General features: G+C 34.8%; 3 protein-coding genes and 1 long non-coding RNA gene across 8 annotated transcripts; 1 reads left to right on the top strand and 3 right to left on the bottom strand.

The window, feature by feature from the left end:
• Nucleotides 1-876: 876 nt before the first annotated feature.
• LOC120160145 (interactor of constitutive active ROPs 4-like) lies at nt 877-2,774 on the top strand. 3 transcript variants are annotated; one of them, XM_039170582.1, is made up of 3 exons: nt 878-1,178; nt 1,301-2,452; nt 2,505-2,774. In XM_039170582.1, exons 1-2 carry the CDS (start codon nt 1,165-1,167, stop codon nt 2,448-2,450), a joined length of 1,164 nt encoding a protein of 387 aa, XP_039026513.1. In that variant the 5' UTR covers nt 878-1,164; the 3' UTR covers nt 2,451-2,452; nt 2,505-2,774. The 3 variants fall into 3 exon arrangements, with proteins under 3 accessions (XP_039026512.1, XP_039026513.1, XP_039026514.1); XM_039170581.1 differs by having other exon boundaries at nt 877-1,178; nt 1,301-2,774; XM_039170583.1 differs by having other exon boundaries at nt 1,307-2,774.
• A 196-nt stretch (nt 2,775-2,970) lies between these two features.
• LOC120160427 (GLABROUS1 enhancer-binding protein-like) lies at nt 2,971-4,383 on the bottom strand. Of its 3 annotated transcripts, none has more exons than XM_039170843.1 (2): nt 3,293-4,383; nt 2,971-3,006 (listed from the first exon to the last, which is right to left on the bottom strand). In XM_039170843.1, exon 1 carries the CDS (start codon nt 4,319-4,321, stop codon nt 3,293-3,295), a length of 1,029 nt encoding a protein of 342 aa, XP_039026774.1. In that variant the 5' UTR covers nt 4,322-4,383; the 3' UTR covers nt 2,971-3,006. The 3 variants fall into 3 exon arrangements, with proteins under 3 accessions (XP_039026774.1, XP_039026775.1, XP_039026776.1); XM_039170844.1 differs by lacking the exon at nt 2,971-3,006 and having other exon boundaries at nt 3,027-4,104; nt 4,270-4,349; XM_039170845.1 differs by lacking the exon at nt 2,971-3,006 and having other exon boundaries at nt 3,027-4,108; nt 4,274-4,347.
• Nucleotides 4,384-6,462: 2,079 nt separating this feature from the next.
• On the bottom strand, nt 6,463-7,852 carry LOC120160369 (gibberellin 2-beta-dioxygenase 1-like). Its single transcript, XM_039170793.1, has 3 exons — nt 7,341-7,852; nt 6,881-7,247; nt 6,463-6,729 (listed from the first exon to the last, which is right to left on the bottom strand). The coding sequence occupies exons 1-3, from the start codon at nt 7,718-7,720 to the stop codon at nt 6,478-6,480; spliced, it is 999 nt and encodes a 332-aa protein (XP_039026724.1). The 5' UTR covers nt 7,721-7,852; the 3' UTR covers nt 6,463-6,477.
• Nucleotides 7,853-11,043: 3,191 nt separating this feature from the next.
• LOC120160371 lies at nt 11,044-11,421 on the bottom strand. The gene is made up of 3 exons (XR_005519433.1): nt 11,337-11,421; nt 11,186-11,248; nt 11,044-11,073 (listed from the first exon to the last, which is right to left on the bottom strand). It is a non-coding gene; the product is annotated as an uncharacterized LOC120160371 (long non-coding RNA).
• Between the last annotated feature and the right edge of the window lie 2,025 nt (nt 11,422-13,446).

The raw sequence follows: 13,446 nt of genomic DNA, 5'->3' as shown, positions 1-13,446 counted from the left end.
TTTGAACCCTGGTTCTCTTCTCTCTCTGCTTCATTGCTTTAAACGAATTTCTGTATCATTTTGCTTTCTCCATTGCTTTGCTTTCAGTTTCAGAACTTAAAGCTTTCTCGGGTCTCTCATGGCTTAAGGTTCTTCATTTCCTTTTTAAGGTAAGCTAGCTTTCTTCTTCATTCTCTCTTTTGAAAAAAAGCAATAAAGTTTTGATTTTTGGATCCAGTTATGAACCATGCAATGGATAGTTCATTTTTATAATGTCCCTGAGATTTAAGACCCATCATTCCTTTCCATTTTGATTGTTTCCTTTGCTATGCTTACATGAAAATAGGTTGTAAAAACTGGGTTCAACTTCAACTTCAACTTGTAGCTCCATATATATATATATAAAGATCTGATCCAAAGAGTTGTTCTTTTAGCTAACAATTTATGGCTTCTGCTGTAAAATGCTTTGAAGTTTATTCCTTTTTTATGATTATTTTTATTAAGAAATGCAGTTTTCAAACTGGGTTTTTTTATATAAAATGTTTGAATTAATTCTTTGGAATTTGATCTGGTTTCAAATTCTTCTAATTTGCAGACTAAGAACCTTGTATGATTGTCTGCATAATAAGCCAAAAAAAATTTCAAGCCTAATACTTTGGAATATTTTATTTTGCATTTGCTTCACCTCACCACCACGCTCACGGTGGCGCGTGACATTTTGACTCAGGAATCCTTACATTAGACGAGGGCAACGCATGCATGCCTGGCTTCCCTTTAATCATACATCACCTTCCTCGAATTACAAAAATACCCTTGGAAATTTCATATTTTCTAATGTCTATTTATATTTTTCATGATTAAGAAATTGTCCATTGTGTAAAAATGGCTTTTGCACTGCCCCAGAAAAGGCATGGAAACCAGCAAAGAAATATATAAGGAATCAAAGGCATAGGGTATTGGGAAAGTGAACTATTTTTGGAACTTCTGTTTACATTTTTAGTGGATATGTTTCTTGTTTGATAGTGCTTTGATTATATGTGGTTTGTTTTGACTATCAGCAGGACTTTCTACTTTCATCTCTGTAAAAAAAATATCTGCAGAAGATTACAAACTCTGCTGGTTACAAGTTTTTTGAGTAATTAGTTCCTTTTCAATCACAAACTCTTCCAAGTTCGAGTGCCAAAAATGCCGAGATCAAGGTGAGAAATCTAATCTGCCATGAACGATGAATGTTGTTCTTGTTCATGCTTGTAAGTAGAATAATGTTGGTTTGTGTTGCATGTTTACCTGTTCTGATTTGTATGTAATTTCTTTTTATGAGGACTAGGAGCTCAGAGATGCCACAAAGGCAATCTCCTCAAGGCACGCATCAGGTTAGGTCGTCGAGTTCTGATTCTGACCCTCTGCATCATCGACTGATTACTGGTCGGAGTAGTCCCAAGGTTGGAGATCGTCGTTCCCCTAGAGGTGCTCCCCAGTCGGATCCATTGAACCAGAAGAAGTTTGGCACTCGCATTGCGGATTTGGAATCTCAACTGGGGCAGGCACAAGAAGAGCTGAAGAATCTGAAAGACCAGTTGGCTTCAGCTGAAGCTGCAAAGAAAGAAGCACAAGAAAAGCTGGAAAATAAAACCAAGAAGCCGAAAGCTCCACAACCTGTTGAACCTAATGAAAATATTTCTCCGAAAAAAGCTCGAAATTTGAAGAAATCCGACTGCAGCGTTAGAGATGAAGTTTCTGAAGACAATCAACGAGAAACTGATGTTTTTGAAGTCCCGGTGGAAAAGGCAGCGATTGAGCCTAAGGTGGAAGTTGAAGAAGTCGATCAAGCAGAAGAGAAAACCAAAGCAATAGAGATATCAACCGCATCACCAGCAGTATCCGAGCCGGAGAAACCATCTTTGTATGAATTGGCTTTGAAAAATGATGAGATAAATAATCTGAAATCCAAGCTAGAAGAGAAAGAAAGGGAGCTTAGTGTGTTTACTCAAGAAAACGAGGACCTGAAAAAGCAGCTCAATGAAGCGACCTTGAACATTTCGAGTGCTAAAGCCAAGGAGGAAGAAATTACTTTGAAGTTGAGCCAAGTAGGGGAGGAACTAGGAGCAAGTAAAACAGACGCAGCTCAATTGAAGGAAAAGCTCCAATCAGCTGAAGAGCAAAAGGAAGCATTGGAAGCCGAGATGAAGAAGCTAAGGGTACAGACTGAACAGTGGAGAAAAGCAGCGGATGCAGCAGCAGCTATTCTCTCTGGGGGCATGGAGATGAATGGGAGGATTTCGAACCGGTGTAGCTCAATGGACAAGCATTTCGGTGGCGTGTTCGTGACTCCAGCTGGTGGTGGTTTTGCAGGTTATGTCGGATCACCAGGCTTAGGCGACGATATGGATGACGGTTTTGGAAGTGGAAAGCGCAAAGGCTCTGGGATCAAAATGTTTGGCGACTTATGGAAAAAGAAGAGCCAGAAATAAAAGTCCGCAGTGCACCTCCTAAGTACTTTTGAGGATCATATGTTTTAACTGCAACTCATATTATCATTCTGAAATTGTTGCTTACCATTTCGGTTTTTGTCGGTCATGTGCTTCCCATTTCGGTTTTTGTCGGTCATGTGCTTCGAACGTCGCAGCAGGTCTGGCTGCCATATCTCATGCTCAGTATGTAGTATTGCTCCTGTGAAGTAATATAAAATCTAAAACTACCAAGGATGATCTTTAATATGTTGTTGTGTTATTAATTAGGTATGGGGACATATGGTATTTGAGGGACATTTATTCTAAATTTGGCCATGTTTCACTTATGTTGCAGAGTTTTTTCGTATATTTGTGATGATTGTAGGGTATCCGAATACGTGTCGGTACAGAAGTATATCATGAGAAATTGTAACTAAAGATTAAAATAAAGCAAATACAAGCATTAGATTGAAAACTTAAGATTAAAGCAGCAAAATAATACACAATTTCACATACTGCAATGTTGCAGCAAACCTAAGGCAATATGTCTAAAAACTTGTTGAGCAATGAACACAAACCATATCCTACACCAAATGACAACCACCTATAAGTGATTTAAATGGAGACCTGCTATAGGAATAGTAATTGTTATATAACGGTAAAGGTATCTTCCGAAACTATTATTGTATGACCACAACCGCAATAACCGTTGTATAACGGTAAGTAATAGCCATTATAGGTAAAGGTGTTGTCCGAAACTATTATTGTACGACCACAATACCCGGAATAACCGTTATATAATGCGTATGTTACATCCGCAATCGCTTTAAATATAAGACAACCAACGAAAAAAACGCTGCAACCTATGCATCTTGAGACTTGTAAAATTCCAACATCCATTTGGCGTGTTCCATTACCAACTCATTCCTGTCCAAAAACAGCTCCAACTCAGCAATCTGCAATTTCCTCCATTTCTCCTCCAAAGCTGCTCTCTTTTCTTCCCCAGCCATATCCAATCCTTGCTTCAAAACTTCATCTTCTAAGCTACCGACACCGGATTTCTTATCAAACAAGCTACCCGAAGTCTTAGACAACTTGATATTCACCTCCACTGGCTCCCCATCATCCACTTTCTCGTCAGCTGAAGCAACCGGTTCTGCTTTCAATGCATCCAATGCCTTGCCGTTCCCCTTTGGTTTTGCAGCTGAAGAATCGATTTTACTAATGATCCCTTCTTTACCCCAAATCCTTTTGGACAATTCAAAGCTTTGCTGTTCATGGGATTTAGAAAACGTCCGATCCTCACCGTCCTTACTCCTCCTAGCATTGTTCTCAAATTTCTTCCTCAACCTCCTAACCTTATACATCAACTGAGCTTTCGAAACATCAGTATGAATCGAATCCTTAACAAAATCATGAAAGGCATTCGTATCAGCAAAAGGGTCAACCCCTTTTTTGTCCAGGAAATCTAACAAACCTTTCAACACGGCAATTTCGTCTTCGTCGCTGAACAGTCGTTGGAAAAGCTGCTTCTTTTCATCTTCTCCGATCTTCTTCTCCTCCTCCTCCTCTTCCTCAACAACATCAGCAGAACCGGACCCTTCTTCGCCGGCTTTCTTCTTGGACCGTTTCAATTCCTTGGTTTGTTCTTTCTCGGACACGCTGGGACGTTTCGTTGAGGCAGCCTTAACAGGAGAAGACGAGGGTTTGGATCTGGGTTTTTTGGCCTTTGAGATTCCTTCCATGGGTTTTGTGGCATTTGGCTTGACACTGAGAGTAGAGTTTTTCTGGGATTGTGGGGTTTGGGTTGAAGTCTCCTCTGAGGAAGACGAAGAAGAAGATGAAGCAGTGGGTGGATCGTCAATGGGATCATTCGAGCTTTTTTTAGCCATTGAATTGAAAAAAGTAAGCAGTTTTTTTCAGAGCTGAAAAGTGAATGCATTAGCAGCCTGTATTACGTTAAGTACAAAACCAAGTCGTAGCCCACCGGCAGAGGCCCAACTGTGTTTTGGATTCTTAACTATTGGCGTCTCCTGCATCTCTTGATTGGATGATAAATTTATTACATAGAATGGTAAATATAGATGTAAATGAACCAAACTTAAACAAATAAGATAATATTCGTATTCGTTCGTTTATAAAATAAATAAATATATTTTATTAATATTAATTTATTTAACTTAATAAATGAATATAAACGAACATTGATCAATTCTTTGAATACTCTATTTATTTACACCCTAATGATAAAGGTTAAGTGAAGGAAGGCGTGCTTGGCCAATAAGGCTCTCTCATGTGTGTAATAATTTTATTTTATTTATTTTTTACTTTTTCGGTTATATTATCATTAAACTATAAATTTAGTTCATTTTCTTCGATTGTTTTAAGTTTTTTTAATTAATTATATTATCATTATATTATTTAGGACGGACCCAAATTTTAAAATTTTTTAAAAAAAAGTTAATGATAAAAAATGTATCTTTTTAATCGAATCACACCTTCCATCCTTTAAATTTTTGGTCAAATTTCTCACTAATTTATGTTCTATGTATATTTAATCCATATATTTTAACCTTTTAAATTTAACCATATATATTTTTTAATTTTAAATTTTTGATATAAAACGGTACAGGTATAACATGATTAAATTAAAATAACTTAAAATAATCACCTTGAAGAAAAGGAACTAAATTTTCAACTTACTAATAATACTATAAATATAACTACTTAAAAAAATTAATAATTATATTTGGACAATGACAAAAATGTAGCCATATTGTCTACATAACGTTTAAGTTAAAATTATAAATATAAAAAACTATAAGAACACAAATTATAATTAATCAAATTAAAATACATATATTACATATACAAAGCATAAAAAATAATAACATAATTCAATCAAAAATTGAAAATGAGAAAAACACAAAGGTTTGATAGAGGAAAAGTGTTGTTAATCAAGCACACCTTTTTCTACAGAAAAATTCTAAAAAAATTACATATATTTATGTTTAATATCAAAATGGCGTCGTATTGGTAATATTTTAAAAATGTTTATTTTTTATATTACAACTTATATTATATGTATCTCTTAAATTAAAAAGAATAATATATATATATATATATATCCCACACTCACTGCACACGGTTTCAGTACAATGAAATGATTGTTATTGAAAAAGAAATGTCTAAGATGATGGAATAGTCTATATCTAATTATTGAAAAAACTTTGGTAGCAAATTTGACCTAAACTCGCTGCACACGGTTTTCACCTGGGCCGCGTGTAACAATTCAAAGGCTGTGTTTTTCGTGTCAGAACTTAGTTATAAAGTTTAAAAAGATAACTTAAAATTAAAAAAAAAATAGAGATTTAAATTAAAATTTTTGAAAATTTTAAAAGGTTCAATTTACACTTTTTTTCAAAAAAAATTAAGATCTAACTAAAGTTATTGAAATTTTTAGAGGTTTAATGAGAATTTTTAAAAATTATGGGAGGAGTTTAATTTAAAATTAACTGATCTTTATTTTCATATGTAATGGGGTAAGAGAAGGTATGATAGTAAAGTGTCATCAACGCCAGGTTGAGAGTAGCTTCCGTAGGAGACCTCCGACCGTAAGACTCGATCCCACGATCCCAAGGTTAAGAACATTGTGTTCTACCAACTGAGCTGGACGGTTTAAATTTTGGAGCCAAATTAACTATTTTAAAAGTTTTAAAGGTTCAAATTATAATGTTTCAAATTTTGGGCATTGACATCCCTAGCCACCATTGTGTTCCGCCATTGAATGTTTTCGTATCTAGTGATGGATTGAGGGATGTTAAAGTAATCGTATTTTCTAAAAATTTATTTTTTTTATAAAATATAAATATTTTTTGCACTCCTAACACAGAATCATTGTATGGTATTTAGGATGGGAATGGCATTTGTACAATATGGAGGAGAAGGATGGTTACAGTGAGTAGAAACAAAGAAGAAAAGAAGTAGCAAAAGAGATGACACAATTGTTTCCTGCTATAGGAAATGTTTTGTACTATAATCCTATTTCTTATGAAGCAGCAGTCTTTTCAAAGTGGATGAGCCTGTTATCTGCCAACCTCGAGTTGTAAGCAGATTTCTTGTACTCAAACCATGTAAACTCTTTGTACAAGCTTTGCTGGTCACCTCTCATCAGAGATGGCAAAGGTGCTATCTTCTCACTCAATGGTGGTCCACCAAAATAAATCATTGAAAGCCTAGATTTCTCACTGTTGGTCACCACCCTGTGCTTTACACTTTTAAACCTCCCATTCGTCATCACCTGAAATCATCACCAACCCATTAGAGAAGAATTCATTTGATGGTCTCGATGTTATTCTTCTTGAAAGATTCGAGAGTACGTGCTTTATTAAATCAATGAAATAGAGACTTTTCAGGTAAGAAAAAATGCAGTCATGTTTTGCTTTTTTTACCTGTAAGGAGTCGCCAACATTGATGAAAAATGAGTTCTGGTCAGGTGGAACTGAAATCCAGGTTCCATCTCTAAGAGAGATTTGGAGACCAGAAGTGTTGTTGGATCTTAGCACTGAGATAATCTGTGGGTCAGTGTGTTCTCCAAATCCAATCACATCACCATTGCTATTACTGTCATTAGCATTCACAGGTTGAACATGTGGGCATGGTGGGTAATGGTTAACCCTGAAAATGGAGTCGCTCTCTTCATCCATTAACAGCTTACTCAACACATTTCTGGGTTGAATCTTCAACCCATCAGCCATTGTTTCAAGTATCTCACAAGCCATTTTCTTCACTGATTTCATGTAGTTACTCAAAGCCAATCTGAAAAGGAAAAAAAACAACAACACTCGAATTAAATACAATAACAAGAACAAAGAACTCCCATTTCGCAGTGTGTCTGATAAACTGACATACCTGAAACCTTGGAATCTATGGAGATTGGGGTCTTGACTGGTTGTCAAGAGAAGATACTCAACCCAACCAACATCTCCATGTTCACCGATCCTTCTGTTACCGTAACCATAAGGTTCAGGCTGTCCTGTTTTCTGTTTCTCACAAAGTGGTAAACCGAAGAACCTGGTGGCTTCAGATTCCAGCAGGGACATGGATTCCATTGGAACACCATGGTTGATAACCTTGAAGAATCCCAACTCCTCACAGGCTTTGATTATCTGGTGCTTTGAATCGGGCTTTGAGAGGTCTACAAGAGGGATTTGAGTGAACAATGTAGAGGTTGGCTTGTTGTTTCTGGTGTAAGAGAACTGTTCAATTGCTGGTTTTGACAACACCACCATTGTTTCTGTCAGTTGATGTTACTTTTTCTTCTTTTTTATTAAATTGGGTTTTTATGAAAATTAAGAAACAAAATGGAAATTATTGAAAATCTTTGTAATGGGATTTTCTTTTGAATGGATTTGAGTTTGATGAGAGGTTTGCAGGGAGGGGTACATGAACAAATGGCATTGGGGTTTGCTTGGATATTTATAGGAAAATAGGAAGTGGGGGGAATTTTCAAAATGCATATAAGAAACAAATATTTTATATATTAAATAAAAATACAAATATTTTATTAAAAAATAAAGATAATTATAGGTAAGATACATTGTCCTTTGACATTTATTTTTACTTCATAACATGCACAGGTCGGCCATAAGGAGCCTTCACACACAAACAGTGTAGTCAACACCTATGAGTCTAATTGCAGTGTGATTGTTATTTTTTCAAGTTAGAAAAAATATATATTAGAGGTTATCGTATTATGTCAAAATGAAACATTATTAAATTTTTAAATATTTTAAAATTATTGTTAAATTTATTGAATTATTATAAAATAAATTATGTGACTTTATAAATAGTTATAAATTTAAGGATCATTTTATAATAATTCAATAAGTTTAATGATCATTCTATAACTTTTGATAATTTTTAGTGATCATTTTATAATTATTTTAAAATTTTAATGATTATTTTATAATATTTAAAATTTGATTAATTAAAATATTATTTTAACATAATTTAATCACCTTAATAAATTCTAGATTTTAATATATTAGTATAGTAATAAGACCATTTATCTCCTCTGTTGTTTGTTATGGTCATGAATGTGTTATCCAATCTCCTTAATAAAACAGCTAACAGAGGAATTTTTAGCTTCCATCCTAAGTGCAAGAAAATAGGCCTCACTCACCTTACTTTTGTCGATGACCTCTTAATTTTCTGCAAAGGTAACCTTGATTCTGTCATGGGTGTTGTTTCTGTTCTGGACTATTTCTATGAGCTTTATGGGCTTAAACTTAATGCTCTAAAGTGTGAGATCTTCACGGCTGGCATCTTTGTTCCCTCTATTGAAAATCTCATTAATTCTTCTGGTTTTCAACATGGGCACCTGCCTGTTAGATACTTAGGTATCCCCTTGGTCACCAGGAAGCTCTCTATTAAAGACTGCCAGCCTCTTATCGACAAGATTCAAGGCAAACTTCACAAATGGTCTAGGATTAAACTAAGTTACGCGAGTAGGCTTGAACTTATTAAATCCGTCCTCTTCAGTGTTGCTAATTACTGGTGTAGACAACTTGTGTTGCCTCAATCCATTATCAACAAAATTGAGCAAGTGTGTTCTAGATTTTGGAAAGGGTCGGATATTCTAGCTACTGGTGCTCGGGTTAGTTGGGACACGATTTGTACTCCTAAGTCTAAAGGAGGTTTAGGCCTTAAAGACATTAAAACCTAGAATAGAGTGTGCTTGATCCTCCTTATCAAGAAAATCCTTGCCGGGGATGGCTCTCTATGGGTCGCATGGATACAATGTTATATTATAAAGCATTCAAACTTTTGGTTCATGGATGAACGTTCTTCTTGCAGCTGGAGTCTAAGGAAAATTTTGAAGCTTCAAAGTATCGCTTATCCTCTACTAATTACAGGAGTTACTAGTTCTAAGAATATTTGGGAGCAGGTTCGTAGGAAATAAAGCAGGGTTCACTACAGCAAAACAGAGTTTTAACGGCGTTTTTTTAGTCCTATAGCGGCATTTTTAAGCGCCGCTAAAAGTACTTGCGGCGATAGGAAAAACGCCGCAAGAAGCGCCGGTCATACCAGCGCCGCTAAAGTTAGCGACGTTTGAGAACAAAAAACGCCGCAATAGGTCAATATCTATTGCGGCGTTATTGAACAAACGCCACAAAAGGTCGAGATCTATAGCGGCGTTTGTTCAAAAAACGCAATAAAAAGTCAAGATCTATAGCGGCATTTTTGCAACAAACGTCGCAAAAGGTCAGATCTATAGCGGCGTTTTTGTATACAAACACCGCAAAATGTCAGATCTATAACGGTATTTTTGTATACGAACGCCGTAAAAGGTCAGATTTATAGCGGCGTTTTTGGATACAAACGCCACAAAAGGTCATATCTATAGCGGTATTTTGATAAAAACGCCGCTAATTTCAATTCTTTAGCTAAGATTAATTGATATTTTGCATATTTCATTTCTTTACTACATCACCTGAATTTAATATCATGTAACTTTATATAAATAACAACAACCATAAATTTTAGTAACAAAATAAATTAAAATTTATAAATATTAAAATTAAATGTAATGTAGTTTGACATTGTTCTCTAAAACAATAACATCACTTGTAAACCTTTAGATACTTCATAAACATTCTACATTTTCTTTACAGACTTGAGAGAAACAATTTTATTGAAGCTACTCAGACTTACACTCCTCCAATACGGGTCTGGAATAAGATCTCTCCAGTTTAAAAGCGTTCATTTGACAGTGTAAACCGGCCCACAGCTGGAACCTCCAGTGATGCTCGAGTATCTTTCGACAGTTTGGTTTTATAATCAATGGCAACGTAGCATAAATTCTATATTTATCAGCGTGAAGGTCTGGAGGCTCCAAAGGTCAACGAGGCATTGATTCAAAAAGGGAGCAAAAACACCAAAGTAAATTTATCAATTTTAAACACCTTTGACACTACTCAAACCATATAAAGGAAATAACATTAACCCCAAGTTGCAGAGGATTACAACATACCTCTTTCAGTGTCTGCACAGTGTACAACGATTCAAAGGTAATGTTGTTCTGCTGCAAGAATTCCCTGAGGTATCCTGTTAGTTTCAATGCTCCCAGTCCAATAATTTCAACACCCACCTTATGCATAACTTTCCCTTTTAAAACTATAAAACACATAGAGTAACCAATACAAATCATAAACCGTATCCTTTCATCTAAGGATACACAAATCATAAGCTTGTATCAAATTGAATAATCAACCCATTTGACTTGTCAAGAAGTATCCCGAAAAATGAAATTGGAAGTAAACTCCTCAAGAAGTATATTATTAGTAAATACAATTAAAAAACTACTACAAGTAAGAGAAAATAGCAGAGAAAGACGGGGAAGAAGTTAAAAACATTATCTTATGAACCTCAGTTTCAACCTAAGAACAAGAATAGTTAAGCAGCAAGTGAGGTACTTTTAATTACAAAAGACATAAATCAATCCTCACTGGAATGAAAAAAATATAGATGGAGGCAGATCATGCATTTAGATATGAAAAAAATAAAGGGTGGATTAGAGAGTTCATAGGGAAAACCCTAATAGTTTGAATCATTTCAAGATTGCTTCATGTGCCTTTTGATCCTATTCATGATCAGTAAAATAAACAAATGAATCAGGGAACATATATTTCCAGTTATAACTTTGTACTAAGAATTTTAGACGATAAAAAGAACTCAAAAAGTGAACTACTTACTCTTAGTAGTAAAGGAATGTGCCAAATATTTGGAACGTCATAGAGAGTGACAATATTTTCGGCCTAGAAAGAAGTCATATTTCTTAATAACAGTAGTTACTGATTTAGGATATGGAAGAGAAGCAAACAAATAGAATTCATGTTTCATTACCGGAACATGGCAAAACTGAGAGAACTTTAACTTGACATTATCATCAAGTGCCTATTGCAAAAAAGGGGCAAGTGAATGAATAAGAAATGTCAAATTAGCACTAGTAAATACAATTGAAAAAGATAAATAAGGGTAGAACCATTGTACTGCAACAAGCAAGAATATTTGGTCTCAAGCCAAGTCCTCTAAGTCCCCAAACACAGTGCTAACAATCATGTTCCCTTATTGCTTGATTCTTCTGAATTCCTTAAAACGAAGAATTATACCATTACTTGAAACCTATAAGGACTGTACATATACATAAAACAAAGAGATAACAAAGAAAATATATTATATCTAAGTTTGAGCTCCGCAGCTCCTAGAAAAGTATCAAATTATTAGAGTGAAGCTTTCAAAGAAAAACATAGACCAGAAAACTTTCGAGAGTTTGGTTATATTTTCTTCTTTTATTGCCAATGAAAGCTTGACCTCATTCTGTATAATACAAACAAAAATAAAAAATAAAAAGAATAATATATTCAAGGACTTACCTGCATTTGTTACTAGCATGTTTATTGGCCACGGGTTTAAAGTTTGAATTGATCGTCTTACTAGAACACTTCACCATGAAGTTGTTTTGCTATAAACAAAAAAAAATCTCTTTTAAGTATTTGCTTACCATGAACTCTTAAATTGGTAGTTTGAAATAAAAAATTATAAATAGAATGGGAGATTTATATTCTAGTCCAAATGAAGGTACATATACCCTAGTAAGGACTGTTAAAACGAACCAGAAAAACATTATATAAGCATGCCAGAGCTTGTCCCTACAAAAGAAAAGCAGCTTCATGGTTTCAAAACTTTATAAAACTCCGAGCTCAGAGAATTATGATGTACCACTCCAGTCACAATTGAATGATGAGTAAGCAAGAGAGAGTTCAACATGAATACACTTTATAAAATGATATTAAGGAACAGTTCCATATTAATTAGTTCTACACGAAGATTAAGACCCTTTAGTTAGATAGATCACTTGACAATTATGCGTCCAAACTTGAACCTAAATTGTAGGCACTTTACTTGTGATAAATCTAATTTTGAATAGAATTTCAGGAACTGAGCCTGCAAATGCACTACTTGTAAAGAATTAAAGAAATTGAAATATCAATTGCTTTAATGTTAAATTTGTGGACCTTGGATTTTAAAGTAATCATTACTTCAATAAACCCCAATTCTATAGACATCATAAAATTTTCAACGATAATTTTATTCACTCAGCTAAAATGTAAGAAAGCATCTCAATTTCACAGTTCACGACACCATCACCCAGTAACATATAAGTGATTTCTTAACTTTCCAATCATAGGCAAACGAAAACAAATTTAGCGAAAATTAGTTACGATAAGCATAATCCTGAGTAAACAAGTGTAGTAAATAGAGTCAGCGGATTAAACCTGAGTAAACTCATGTGGTATGTCTCTATGTCTTGTAAGTTTCTGGGTTACCGAAGTAGTCGGTGCAGAAGATGCAACACATCTACTCATACCATCAGTCCAACAGTTTCTCAAGCAATGATTGAATTTCAATTTCCATAGACTTCCATGATCTACTTGACCCGGCCGGTGGCGACCCAGTATCTACATAATCTAAATGTAAGTAAATATTATCACAAAGAATAAGAAAAAAGTGAAAGAGCACCAGATTCCTAAGGCTTTGGATTCATAAAACAGGAAAAAAATTCCCATTAAACAAATCTTATTTATTCAACTTTTAGAATATGTTCAGTTCTTCAACAAATTTGTTCATAATTTCAATAATCTACCAGGAAAAGCAACACACATTCCAGAAAATAACAATAAAAAAGAGGAAAATGAGCAACCCTCCTGGGTTGAACCTAGCACCGAGCTTAGCATAAGAAGATAGTTTAACATCAAGATCGCTTTCGATCTTTCGAGCTTCTTTCCCCAATTCCTCCCAACCCGATTCTTGTTGATTCAGGTTCAGATCCATCATTTGGATCTCGGTAGTTCAACCTCGGATTCTTTGCTCTTCAATTCCAGCGATGAGTTCTTCTAAAAATGTGGATAAGGGAATCAAAATCACAGATAACATAAAATGATAGTGAAATAGA

This window comes from Hibiscus syriacus, unplaced genomic scaffold (assembly GCF_006381635.1).
Source record: "Hibiscus syriacus cultivar Baekdansim isolate YM2019G1 unplaced genomic scaffold, ASM638163v2 tig00111392_pilon, whole genome shotgun sequence".
Taxonomy (NCBI): Eukaryota; Viridiplantae; Streptophyta; class Magnoliopsida; order Malvales; family Malvaceae; genus Hibiscus; species Hibiscus syriacus.
This window is presented reverse-complemented; position numbering and strand designations above follow the sequence as displayed.

Excerpts from the sequence above, each read along its gene's own strand:
- LOC120160369 (XM_039170793.1), bottom strand. The coding sequence starts at position 7,720 with ATGGTGGTGTTGTCAAAACCAGCAATTGAACAGTTCTCTTACACCAGA. Across the intron at positions 7,248-7,340 it reads CATAGATTCCAAGGTTTCAG|ATTGGCTTTGAGTAACTACA; the intron begins GTATGTCAGTTT and ends TTTCCTTTTCAG. Across the intron at positions 6,730-6,880 it reads ATGTTGGCGACTCCTTACAG|GTGATGACGAATGGGAGGTT; the intron begins GTAAAAAAAGCA and ends TGATGATTTCAG.
- LOC120160427 (XM_039170843.1), bottom strand. The coding sequence starts at position 4,321 with ATGGCTAAAAAAAGCTCGAATGATCCCATTGACGATCCACCCACTGCT.